Here is a 13,197-nt window from a genome sequence, read left to right as displayed (position 1 = left end):
GTATGGTCTTTTTTTTTTTTTTTTTTTAATAAATAATATAGCTCACAGGTGCATCATATGCCTGCACACGTTGATGTATAAAAACATCCGCGCATGCAGGCACAAACACACGAGTGATTTTAGAGTGGGAGGGTATAATGGAACAGGTGACCAGGTGACCGTTAGGCGCGGGGATTAGCGGGGATTAACGGTACCTGAACCGTATGGAAGGGGGCATGGTGACTGAGACAGTTGTGGCTGCCTGACCGAGTGATTTTAAAAGGGTGGGGGGAAGTGTGCAGTGATGTTTGCTAGGGTTGTTATGGGTGTATTAGCAATCACTGCAGCAGCTGCTTGTTTAAGTGTCTCCTCGGGGCTGGCTGCCGTATTTATGCGGGGTGTATCTGGGTTGGGGAGATTGACAGGTCTGTTAAATTTATTGGTGTTTCGGCAGCTGAGAATATAGTGGAGAAACGGGAATGGGGTATCAGTGTTGCAGTTTTCACACGTGCTGGGTTGTGCCTCATTTGTGAGTATATGAGCTTTACACTTATATCCCAGGCGGAGGCGTCGTATATTTTTAAGTGTTCTGCTTTTGAATTTGTTAATAGCATTTATTGGCTCATATTCTGTAGCGGCAGCATACCATATTGCAGAAGGGGAGCCCACCTGGACTTGATGCTCGTGTTCTGAGCGGTTGATTGTTGCTGCCTGCATTTTAATTGTTCTTTTGATCTGAGTGAGGCTCGGTGTTATGTCAACCTGAACGTGTGAATATTCCGTGGCTTCTTTGGCTAGTTGGTCTGCCAATTCATTCCCTTTGATACCTACATGGCTGGGTATCCAATTAATTGTTATAGTTCCGCCAGCATCTCGTATTTCTTGCGCGGTGGCAATTATGTCAGTAATTAAATGAGTGTTATCAGACGGCTCCTGTTTTCTTAGCGTTTGTATTGCGCTGGCGGAGTCTGTATGGATGATTGTATGGGATGTTGGGTTGATGTCTAGGGCATCATCCATGGCGGTAAGAATTGCAATTAATTCAGTCTGGAGTGTAGAGGCTCCATCTGATACACGCAGGCCAAATGAGTGTTCTCGGCATACGACTGCCGCACCTGCTTTACTGTTATTCACAGAGCCGTCTGTATAGTAGGTTGATGAGTTGGGGGAGGTGAGGGAGGCAATTTGCATTAAGCTCTCTTGGCGTAATTGTTGTACGGGAGTGAGGGCTTTAGGGGGAGAGCTTGTAATGATAAGATTGAATAGGGGGGGATCCCAAGGAGGGCGAGGATGATACGCTACACTTGGCTCATCTGGGGGGAGATTTATGATGGGATTTAGGTTAAAGGAGTGAATGGCTTTTGCGGCACAGTGACTCCAGGTGTTGTTTAGGATGTCGGGGTGTAGGTTAGCAGCCGCCATTAATCGTGTTGTAAGGGGGAGGGGGGAGTTTTTATGTGTAAGCTTGGCTGCCAAGCTAGCGACTCTTGCTTTGATTCTGATGTTAATAGATTCGATGTTGCATTCCATTCTGAGGTTGCAAAGACGGGTCCACATTGGTGATCCCGTCATAATTCTAAGTGCCTCATTCTGTATAACCTCCAGTTTGTCGGCTAATTTTGGGTTGATGGTGGGTAAGGCAGGCGCTGCGTAATCAATAATAGATCTTATTGCCTGAATATAGAAAAGACGTAAGACTTTAAATGAAGCTCCTTCACCTTTGCCAGCTAAAGATCTAAGGGCGTTGAGGCGTAATTTGGTGATATCTCGGAGGTGTTTTATTTCTGTGTCAAAGGTGAGGTTTCTGTCCATGTATACCCCTAGGTACCGGTGGGTGTTGACGTACTCTATAAAAGAGTTACCGAGGAACAGCTGTTTTGGTGGGATTGGAATTTTGATGGGGAGGGCCTTAGTTTTGAGTGGATTTATTTTCAGGCCTAATTCTCTACATTTTTTATGCAGGATGTCGAGTGCTTTTTGCGCTTTCTGTGAGTAGCGCCCCCCATATATTACTAGAGTTATATCATCAGCATAACACAAAAGGCGGGCTCCTTGGCCCAGGTCGAGATGAAGGAGGCATTCAATTAGTGTGTTAAAAAGGGTGGGGCTTATGATGCTTCCTTGTGGAGTGCCATTTATGTGATTATATGCTTCTGAAAGATGGCCTTGGAACCTGACTTTGGCTTTGCGACCTGAGAAAAAGCTTTCAAGCCAGTGCAGAAGGCGACCCTTAACACCCTTGCTTGCAAGGGTGGCAAGGATGGCCTCGGGACATGCCAGCTCAAAAGCTTTTTCCAGGTCTATGAAAATGGCTAGGCCTTTACCTCCCCTGAGCTCTGATAAAAATGAGCTAAGGCATTCAGCTGTGCCCTTGCCTTTTGTGAAGGCGAAGATGTGGCTATGTGGTGATGGGGTGACCCAGTCAAGGCGGCTTTTAACCATTCTTTCGGTGGTTTTGCAAAGACAGCTAAGAAGAGAGATGGGTCTGTAGGTGGTGGGATCGAGAGGCTTGGGGATGGGATGGATTATAGCCTCCTTCCATTGAGATGGAATAATGCCTAAATGCCACGAGTGATTGATGAGGTCCAGAAAGGCTGTTTTAGCAGTGTTCCCCGCATGATTAATCATGGAATATGTAATTCCATCTGCTCCAGGGGCTGTGTCTGTGCTTGTTTTTAAGGCCCTGTTTAGCTCATCTAGGGTGAAATTTTGATCAGAGGGGGAAGGTGTATTCTGGCTTTCTCTAATCAGCTGTTCTCTTACGGGGTGTAGTGTGTCTTGAGTTTGCCTCGTTAGTAGTGGCAGTTGATTTGGGGAGGTTCTCTGTGCAAAGTTGTCAGCTAAACGTTCTGCCTCTCCTTGTGGGTCAGGGTGTGTCGGGGGGCGGGTGGGGCGGGGGTTAGAAAATGCCTTTAACTTTCTCCATATACTGCTTGTTGTTGAATGAGCTCCCAATGTCTGGCACCACTTTAGCCATTTTTGCTCCTTAAGGGAGTTTTTCTCATCTATGGAGTGTCTGATTACCGACTGTAAGTAACTTAGGCTTTCAGAGGTGGGGTTTGCTCTATGTATTTTCTTGGCCCTGTTTAATCTTTTATTTAGTTCTCTGACCCTGTCGCAATAATACCAATAATCACGGTGTAGGTGTTTGGGGGGGCTGGTGGTGGGTATGGCTTGCGTGGCTGCAGTGTGGAAAGCATTGGTAATGAGGGTCGCATGTTCCTCGAGGTCAATGGGGGGGTTGATGTAGCAGGAGTATTCTAATATAGAGGTGAAGTGGGCCCAGTCGGCTTTTTTAACATTTCATTTGGGTGGGGGGTCGGGGGGTTTGGGGAGCTTAGCAAGATTAACAGAGCAGAGGATTGCGTGATGGTCTGAAGCAAGGGAGGGGTGTATTTCCCATTTAGCTAAGTTTGCAATGTTAGTAGTAATCATGGTAAGGTCTAATCTGCCCCCTCTCAAGTGAGTGGGAGATTGAGGGTCATTTAAAAAGAGATATTTCGGGGGTATTATCTAATGCGGTTATGATGTGGCGCCCTGTTGGATTGGTGTTCCTGGAGCCAAGACGTGGATGGTGTGCATTAAGGTCACCTCCAAGTAGTACATGATCTGTTATTGATGTGGCAAGGACCTCGTCCAGGTTTAGCTGTGCGTTGGGGGGGCGATATATATTATATAAATGTAATTGGGTGGTTGCAAGGGTGATGAAGTGTCCCTGTACTTCCACGCCACCTCCGCAGTCAGGCAGGGGGTGAATGGGTTTTTTAGGGATGTGGTTTTTTATATAAATTGCTAAGCCCCGGGGGCCCCCTCGGGAATGGGGGAGTGTAAAGGAGGTGAAGCCTCGAATTTTGATAGATTTATGGGCGGGGATGAGGGTTTCTTGGAGGAGGATAACATCAATTTGGTCTTTGTGCGCTGTTTCTTCTAGAAGGGAGCGCTTGTTCTGCTCACCCTGGGCGTTCCACTGAAGGATTTTAATGTGAGGGGGGGTTGGGGGATATTGTGGAGGTGGGGGGGAGGGTGTTGGAGTGTTTACATGTCCATGTCGTCTGTCCATATTAGTGTTTGGGTGTCTGTGTCTGATGGCGTTTGTGTCAGTGATGTGTGTTTTGAAATTGGTGACCGTGAGTGTGATTTTGAAGAGATGTTAGTGTCTATGTTTTCACGTGTGGAGGAGCGGGGCTCGTGGTGTGTTCTGGTGGGGGATGTGGCTGATGGGGATCTGTGTGAGGAAGTGTTTTTCCGGCTGTTTGTGGAGTGTCGGTGTCTGCTTCTGTTGCGGAGCTGGTGTTGTGGGTGTTTGGAGTGGTGTGATGAAGTGTCTGATTGTGGTTGTGTAGAGGTTGTGTTGTGTGTTGTCTTTTGTTTGGGTGTGTGTGTGAGAGTGGTGTTATGGTTCTCAACAGGTGTTGGTGTTGATGTGGGTAGAGGGCTGTCAGTGTTTGCGTCGGGGGGAGTGGAGTGATTGTGGAAGGAGTGGATGGAGTCATGGAGCACTTTGGTAAGGTCGGTGGTGGGAACTGGTTTGCCTATCAAGGTGGATAGATAGGTAGCTATGCCCTGGGCGATGGTGTTCGAGATGAGAATGAGGTCTTGGCTACTGAGGGTGGGGGGGGTGAGGGTTGAGGGGAGGCTGGTGGTGGAGTCTGGGTTTGGGTGGATGCGGTAGTTTGGGTACTGGCGTGTTTAAGGGTGGTAGAAGGAGGTGAGGGAGGGGGGGCAGTTGGTGAGGTTGGGGGGTGAGTGTGGGGGGTCTGGGGGTTGGGGGGGTATTGGGTGAAGTCCTGCTTGGGGTTGGCAATTGGGGGAAATTGCCTGTAGGAAGAGAGGGGTGGTTAGCGCCTTTGTTCTGTTGCCCCCACTTAAAGGTGCCTAAAGGGGCAGGGGTGATGATGGTGTTACCCTGCGCACGTCCCTGACCTTTATTAATGCCTTTGTTAATGATGGCTTTGTGGATTGGGCATGCTTTATTCCAAGCATGGTGCTGGCCATGGCAGTTGGGGCATTTGGCTTGGACTGCTTGCATTGCCTTGAATTTATCAAGGCATTGTTGAGTTGGGCGGCGACCGCTGCAGAGGGCACAGGTGGGAGGGCGATTGCATGTTGACTGGTGGTGCCCAAACCTCTGGCAAGTAAAGCATCGTGGGGGTTCTGGGGTGTATTGGCGAAGGTCATATGTGCCCCATGATTTTAGGTTAAGTGAGTCGGGAGTTGGGCCACGGAGGGTGATGATTACTTGTCTGGTTGGCTCCCCTTTAGCATCACATCGTTTGGCTTCCTCGACTTGATGGTGATTGAGGATAGCCTCTAAGGGGAAGTTAAGGGGGTAATGCTGAACAACAAGTTTCTTTGTGGCAAGGTTGGGGTCAAGTTTGATGAGTTTCACGGGTTTGCCCTCTAACTCGTGAACGTTTTCTAAGATGTCCAGTGACTAAGTGTTAAGGGGGACTATGATAGTATTTAGGGCTTTCGTGGCTGTCATTTTAAATTGAAGGTTGGGGTAGGAGTTCTCAATGGCTGTCACTACTTCATAGGTGTTAGAGAAGTTGTCGGGTTTGGGGATGAGGAAAGCTGGGAGGTTGGATGTGGGGGTGGGTGGGTTGGAAGGCTGGTGATTGGGATAGGTGGGGCGTGGGTCAGAGGAATTTTGTGCCTGTTTTTTTCCTTTCTTTTTGTTGGTAACGAGTGTGAAGCCATCGTTGGGGTCTTGGGGGGCGGAGGCTGAGTCTTCTACGTAATGATTGTCCTGGGAGTCGTGCTGGTCAGGGTCGTTTTGTTGGCTGGATGGTGTGTCGTCATTGTCCATGGTGAAGTTGATGTGTTGGGGGAGGTCTTGGCGTCTGTCAGGGCTGTCAAATCTTGCTTTTCGTCCATTGGCGTTCTCGGAGGTAGGGGTGGCGTCTTCCGTCTCAAGTGTTCTTTTCTTGGCGAGTCTGGGGTCACGGGAAGGTTGAGGGGCAAGCGATTCTTTAGAGGTAGGGGTTGCATCTCGGCTCGCCATCTTGGCGGCCGTCACTCACACTTTCACTCTCCAATCACACTCACATGCACTCAGAAAAAAGAAGGCGCCTACCTACAGTGGTGGTGACTATCCCCCCGCTAGCGGAGGTCGTGATAGCCCTGCCACTGCCCCTGGAAGGGTCTTGCCTATCGCCCTAACAAGTGTTTGACCCACCCCAGTGGCTTCCTATAACCACCCCTGCCTAAGGGGCTCCCTCGTGTATCTGGCCTGCGCCAGAAAACCTAAGGATTCGGCTTCGTACCACCACTGGGGGACACTAGGGTCGAAAGGAAGGATAGTAGGAGGGGGGTGCAACCCACGAAAGGGCGGGAACACACAAGTGTGTGTCCCCCGGTACACAATCGTGGGGCGAGGTGCTGGGGCTGCGATGATACACCGTGAAAGGCTGGTATGCAGTGAAGCAAGGTGTATTTGCAGTGAAGGATCTTGTCGCGGGCTCGTGGTAGTGGAACTAGGGCAGTTAGCACCTTGAGTTACTTCCTCAGAGCGTGAAGTCGGGCGAGATGGTAAGCTGCACGACGTCTGGAGTAAGTTGAACTTGGAGTGCCGATAGCGAAGAGTTCACCAGAGCCAATGGTCTCCATCCAAAATCCTCTGCCTTATATACCACCACCCCCAGTTGTGCACGCATCAACACGCAGCTAGGCCAGACGAGAAATATACAGAAAAGAGTTAAGCAATTTAGTCTCTCCTCCCATACTGCAAACGTTATAAATATTGCTGGTGAATACAAATCTTTATGTCGCCAGTTTCAGCTCCACAGCAAGTCACTGATATTAAAAGTTTTAGTCACACCTGCGTCGAGAGAGCAAAGAAAATTGACTAAGACTTTATAAATGTGTAAGCAACGAATCAGGCAAAAACATGTACACACACACACCCTGGTAGCACCCACGCACTGTAAATAATAAACACAAAAATATATATATTCTTATACACGTAACACTGCATACAAAGGAAAAGGGGAAAAGAAATGTGGTAGTCATAGGGGCATTTGTCTTCTTAATGAATCAGGAAAAGTTTTTGGTAAGATAGAAGATGACAGAGTTGGTGAAGTAACAGAGCAATTAGTTGGTGAGGAACAGGGAAGTTTTAGGAAAGAAAGAGGATGAGTAAACCAGATATTCTTCCTAAGGTGTTTACTGGAAAAGTTTCAAGAGAAGTTGTATGCAGCTTCATGGATCTGGAGGAAGCATATGACAGTGGAAAGACAGGGAATGTGAAAAATATTATTATAATTATAGAGTAAATAGAAAGCAGTTTATTACTGTGAATAGTATATATGAGGGCGCCAGGACTTCAGTGCTTGTGGATGGTGGATTGAGTGAATTTTTCTTTCTGAATGCTGGATTGAAACAGGGATGCCATATCTCCATGGTTGTTCAATCTGCATATGGATGGAGTTATAAAAGAGATACAAGGTATGGGAGTGGATGTTGGAGTGGTCCTGTTGTGCAGATGACGCTGTATTATTAAGTGAAGATGAAGGCGAATAGCAACGCTCCCAAACGAGAGTGTGGAAAAATCAGAATCTAAAGGTGAATGTAGGGTATAGTTGTGGTCTTCGAGAGAAATGAAGTCACTGAATGCACAGTGAAGATGGATGGTGAGAAAATGGAAAATTGTGCATTTAAGCACTTGAATAGTGTGATGAATAAGGATGGAAGTTTAGAGGATGAAGTGCTTGAAAGGGTATATAACAGGGAAGAAAGGTTGCTGGTTCTTTTAAAGCAGTGATAAGAAATAGGGAAGAGTGCATGGAAGGAAAAAAGTCGCTGCATGATAATATTGTGCTACTAACTCTAATGTATGGAAGAGAAGCTTGGACCTCGTTTGAAGGACACAAGCGTGAGAGCATTGGAAATGAGTTATTTGAGAGGAGCATGTGGAGTTACATGGAGACAGACTGACAAATGACGAAATGACAGAACATTTTGTTGAGGATGTGGATGTGATAGAATGCGTCAGGAAAAATACACTGAGGTGGTCTGGTCATGTGGAGAGGATGGAGAGTGAGATACTAATGAGGAGATTGTATGTGAGTGAGCCACCCCTTAAGGGATTAAGGCGTCTGGCTATAGGTCATTATCATCATTGTCATTACCGTCGTCATCGTTGTCAGCATCATCATTGTCATTTAATACTTTTTGCATTAACATAATTCGTGAGGAGGATCAACGAAAAGGAAAATGACTTATTACTGTCATTATCATAATCAGCTTAATCCATCCATCACTGGTATAAAAAGTAAGAAAAACGGAAATAAATTTACTCCGTATAAAATCTATCCCCCAAAGAAGAAAATAAAGAGCAAGAGACATATATGGTTATTAGAGTGCTCGTTATTGGCCAGCTCATGTTGCCCTTATTGTTAGTCGCAATTTCTTGCTTGGTTTCTTTCTCATGGTCTTTCTCTCTTGTTTAATTGTGGCAGGCACTTCTACCCTTCAGAATTAACCGATTCCGACCAAACTTGGACATAATGACCAGCTTATAACCTAGCTGTGTCCGCAAAGTTTTAGTTGATTGGCAACTCGTTACCTAGCAGCAACCGAACCCCCCCCCCTTTGTTATTTTTTATTTATTTATTTTTTTTTACTTTTCACGTTTTGAGCTGTAAAGGCATTACCAGGGCCGGATCCAACATTTTATTAGGGGGGGGCGTCATAAACATTTTCATATATATATATATATATATATATATATATATATATATATATATATATATATATATATATATATATATATATATATATATACTGTATATGAAGCGATCACTGGTCATTCACTTTGTAATCTATTTCGGGACAATAAAAAGGCCCAGGTTTCACTGAACCCTAGTCAGTTCCATACTGTAACTTTCTGCATGGAGACTCAACATATATGTTCAGACACTTAAGATACTTAGACAAAGCAAGGGTGAAGATGTAACAATAGTTAATATACCTATATAAGATTAGTGAGATTAGTTTTTGTTCAAAGTTATTGACGACTAACGATGTGAACTTACCTTTTTTTTCAAGCAAAAAAGTCAATCAGTGCAAAAAAGCTTAAATCTGTTTCACCATCATCGACATGTTGACTTTCCAGCTGGCTAAGTTCAAAATTTAGTAAAATGACTAAAATCTGCCCTACCCATTATTACTGCCATATCCTGCTAACAAGGAAAAATACACTGAGCATAATCTGTATGTGTTTCTTTATATGCAAAGTAAAATAAGTAAGGATAATATTTCGCACAAACCTAAAGGATCGCTAAATAATGCACAAACACTCTTATCACTAGGCTTACCACACAACTGGCAACCTCCAGACAGACTGGTGTAGTGTTTACTTTATAGATGTATTATTTTGATTGGTTAGCTGAGACGGATGTCCGACATGTGCAGCCAATTATAATTTAGCATCCTGGTCAGAAAAATTCTGAGGACTACAGCTTCCCACTCTATCCTGTCTATCTATTGCCAGACTTCTTAATCTTGTAAGGCGTGGCCACAAACAAGTCGCCTCCATGTCGCCCTGTCCCCCGCCATTTCATTGTCCTGCTCCCAGCTCACACCCCTGTCTCTCATATACCTCTCCACTTGATCCCTCCATCTCATCCTTGGCCTCCCCCTCCCTCTCTCTCCCTCCACCTCACTCACATACACCCTCTTCGTCAGTCTCTCACTCTCCATCCTCTCCACATGGCCAAACCACCTCAGTGTGTTTCTCCTAAAGCTTCCTATCACATCCACATCCACACCACAAAGCTCCCTCACTTCCTCATTTGTCAGTCTGTCTCTTCATGTGACTCCACGGGCTCCTCTCAAGTAACTCATTTCCACTGCTCTCACTCTTGACTTCTGTCCCTCCAACAAGGTCCAAGCTTCACTTCCATACGTTATAGTTGGTATCACAGTACTGTCATGTAGTAACTTTTTCATTTTCATGCTCACTTCCCTGTTTCTTATCACTGCTTTCAAGGAACCAGCAACCTTTCTTCCTTGTCGTACCCTTTCAAGCACTTCACCCTCTAAACATCCATCCTTACTCATCACACTACCCAAGTACTTAAACGCACTCACATTTTCCATTTCCTCCTCATCCAACCTCGCTGTACATTCACTGACTTCTCTTCTCTCGAAGACCATAGTTTTACCCTTCCCTACATCACCGTTAGATTCCAGTTCTTACACTCTCTCCCAGACTCATCCACCAAGCCTTGGAGCTCCTCTTCGTCTTCACTTAACAATACAGTATCATCTGCAAACAACAGTACAGGGAGTTTCCAAACACTGCCCTCTCTCACTAGGGCCGGTCCAACATTCATTACCCTACCTTGGATCTCTTTTATAACCCCATCCATGTACAGATTGAACCACTCTAACCAAAGAGGGATTTTTAAAGTGCTCAGTATATCACGATCCACATACAAACTGAAATGTGACATATACGTTCATGGCGTACGCCACTGTCTCCATTACTTTAAGATACAAGGCTGCCAGTACTGAAGTTCGACTTGCCACTGCCATGTATTACACAATTAGAGGCCGAAAATTTTAACGAATTTCTGTAAACAATCAGAATGGCAGTGTAATCTTAGCCAGGAAAAATGAGAAATTTGAAAAAAAAAAAAAACAGAAATGTTCATAATATTTCCCCACCTCTATCTCTACCTTGGAAACAGAGTAAAAAAAATATATTGGCTTCTGAAAAAGGGGGGGTCTACGCCCCTCAGGCCCTCCCCCCTGGATCCGGGCCTGATTACTAATGAGAGTAAAAAGCTATGACTTATTGAGGTGTAATCTTGAGGTCATTCACTGTCGGAAATGTGCCATTCATTTTCCTCTTTTTCCTCTAGTTTTCGAGTGGCAACCCTGCAAAGATTGGCCTCAGTGTCCCTAGCAACCATTACCAGTTTTCAAATGTGTCCCCCCTAGTTCCCCAAAGGCTCAGTGGAATTGAATGAAACTTTGCATGCTTATAGTCATTGACTTGTACTACAACTCTCTATGGTACGCCTATGTGCTACATCTACCAGGTCAGGGATCAAAGATCATCACATGCGAAAACAGTGAAAATAGCCAAAATCACAACTATGCTTGTGCGAAATGTTAAGGCTCCTAAGATTAAGCCAGGGCCATGATTCTTGGAGGAAATGTTGCACTGGAGTACCTCCACACAAAAATGACACTGAGTGTCGAAATTCACTTCCAGTCGCTGGCAGCGCCACCTGGAAGTTGTACCTCTGGTGGGTCATTCCCTAGCTCCACAATAGTTGCATGGAATTGAATGAAACTTTGCATGGTTATTGGCGTTAATGGGTACTACAAGCGCGCTTCGTACACGCATGACCTACACCCACCAGTTCAGGGTTCAAAGGCCATCAAACACAAAAAGCATGAAAATCGCTAAAATCGCAACTGTGCTCGCGCGAAATGGTAAAGCTCCGAAGGTTATTGACTTAGGGACATGAATATTGGAGGGAATATAATCTAGGGGTACCTTCTTACAGGACTGAGTTTTGGTCCCGAAACTTGCTTCTGGTTGCAAGTTGTCAGTGGTTTTCGAATGATTTTTCATACCGAAACTCACTACCGGTCCCTGGCAAAGCTTGGTCCGCTTAGAGCTGGCCATCATCGGCTAAAGAAATTTCCAATAACTTGTAGTCTGGGTAAGGACTAAAGCAAGCTGTGATTAGTTTTCGGTCAGGAAATTATACGAAAATTGGAAGTGTCACTACCTCTCATTTACCGCAGTAATCAGTCTTCCCCGGAATAAGTAGAAAATGAGATTACCACGGAGAAAAATAATGAGTTACGAATAACTACTAATGTCGCGATTATGACTATATTTGCAACAGGAAATTATTTTTGCAAACAAAATCAAAATTATAATTTAAAAGTTAGAATCATCGCTAAAATTAATTATATACCCAAGTAATATTTGCCTCCCAGACTTGTTATGGTATATAGGAAATGACTACAATTCAGCTCAACATGTAGAAAATATATTAAAATTTACCACTGAAAGACATCTGTGATAATTACTGAGGAGAGGATATTAGGTCAGAAGTACCAAGATTGGTAATTTTTTGTTCCAATAATTATTCTGTCCTGAAAATCTTGTTGTGGCAAATACAATAGTTGCAAGAGAAAAAAATGTATTATAGGTAGCCACGAAAGGAAGCCATGATTACTTTTGGTTCAGGAATTTATTATAAAAAGTTTGAATTCTTGATGCCATTAGGTATTATTATATGCACTAGCAATTATTATTCCTCGTAAATTTACTATAGCAACAAAAAAAGGAATCTGTCTTTACAGAAAATGTATTGTAGGTTATCACCAAAGCAGGCTATGATGAATTTTTGAGTGGGGAAAAGACGTGAGAATGATGTGATAGAAATGACAATGTTAAAAATATTAGTTATTTCAGTTATTCATTATTGTCCTTACAAACATTCTCGTTAAGTTCGAGATAATCTTCACGACGATGACATACAGGGTGATCCAAATATAACAATCCTCTTCTACATCGCCGCAGGACGACTTTTCGAATGTTGCGGAGACGACTCAGTCACCATTATCAGTGTCTGCCGTGTGTCATTTATTCATTTCCAACTCCCATTGCAATACCCACGCCCACTTCAACAGATTGAGTCATCTTCACAGTACGTAAGATACCATCAGCGCTATTCACGGGCTACCCTATATTTTTGCATTTATTTATTCCTGCCACCACCAGAAGAACAAAGGTCTTGCACACTGAATGCATTAAGGCGAACTATATCTAGCCTCTCCACTCCCAAAAGTCCCTAACGTGGTATATAAAATTGTCTAAGGGTAGCACACACACACACACACACACACACACACACACACACACACACACACACACACACACACACATCATTGTCAGACTTAGGGGTTTAAAGCCTCAGTCTCTTATAGTGGAAGACATAAAATTAGTCTTCTATCACCAGACGATTTATGCTTCTTAGTAAAGGGCCTCTCGTTGCGAAGTGATGTTCTTGCTGTCACTATAATAGCTTTGTTTTCATCTGAAGGAATGTTACGGTTGCATGAAATTCGATGACTGTTGGTTGTGAGGAAGGAATAGATCTACTTGGTTAGTTATGAAATAGGAATGAATTTCCCTGAATATAGATTAAATATTAATCTCCTCGGTTACTGGTGAAATTCATCCTC

The 13,197-nt window shown here is 44.5% G+C and overlaps 1 protein-coding gene across 1 annotated transcript; it reads right to left on the bottom strand.

The window, feature by feature from the left end:
- Window positions 1–255: 255 nt before the first annotated feature.
- Window positions 256–2,421, bottom strand: LOC145405584 (uncharacterized). The gene has a single exon (XM_080276910.1). It carries the CDS (start codon window positions 2,419–2,421, stop codon window positions 256–258), a length of 2,166 nt encoding a protein of 721 aa, XP_080133036.1.
- Between the last annotated feature and the right edge of the window lie 10,776 nt (window positions 2,422–13,197).

This window comes from Coenobita brevimanus, chromosome 67 (assembly GCF_032717465.1).
Source record: "Coenobita brevimanus isolate Jiangsu-jjx chromosome 67, ASM3271746v2, whole genome shotgun sequence".
Taxonomy (NCBI): Eukaryota; Metazoa; Arthropoda; class Malacostraca; order Decapoda; family Coenobitidae; genus Coenobita; species Coenobita brevimanus.
The sequence above is the reverse complement of the archived record's forward strand: the minus strand, read 5'-3'. Positions and strand labels throughout refer to the sequence as shown.

What these genes read in the sequence shown, in the direction of transcription:
- LOC145405584 (XM_080276910.1), bottom strand. Translation starts at nt 2,421, where the DNA reads ATGGTTAAAAGCCGCCTTGACTGGGTCACCCCATCACCACATAGCCAC.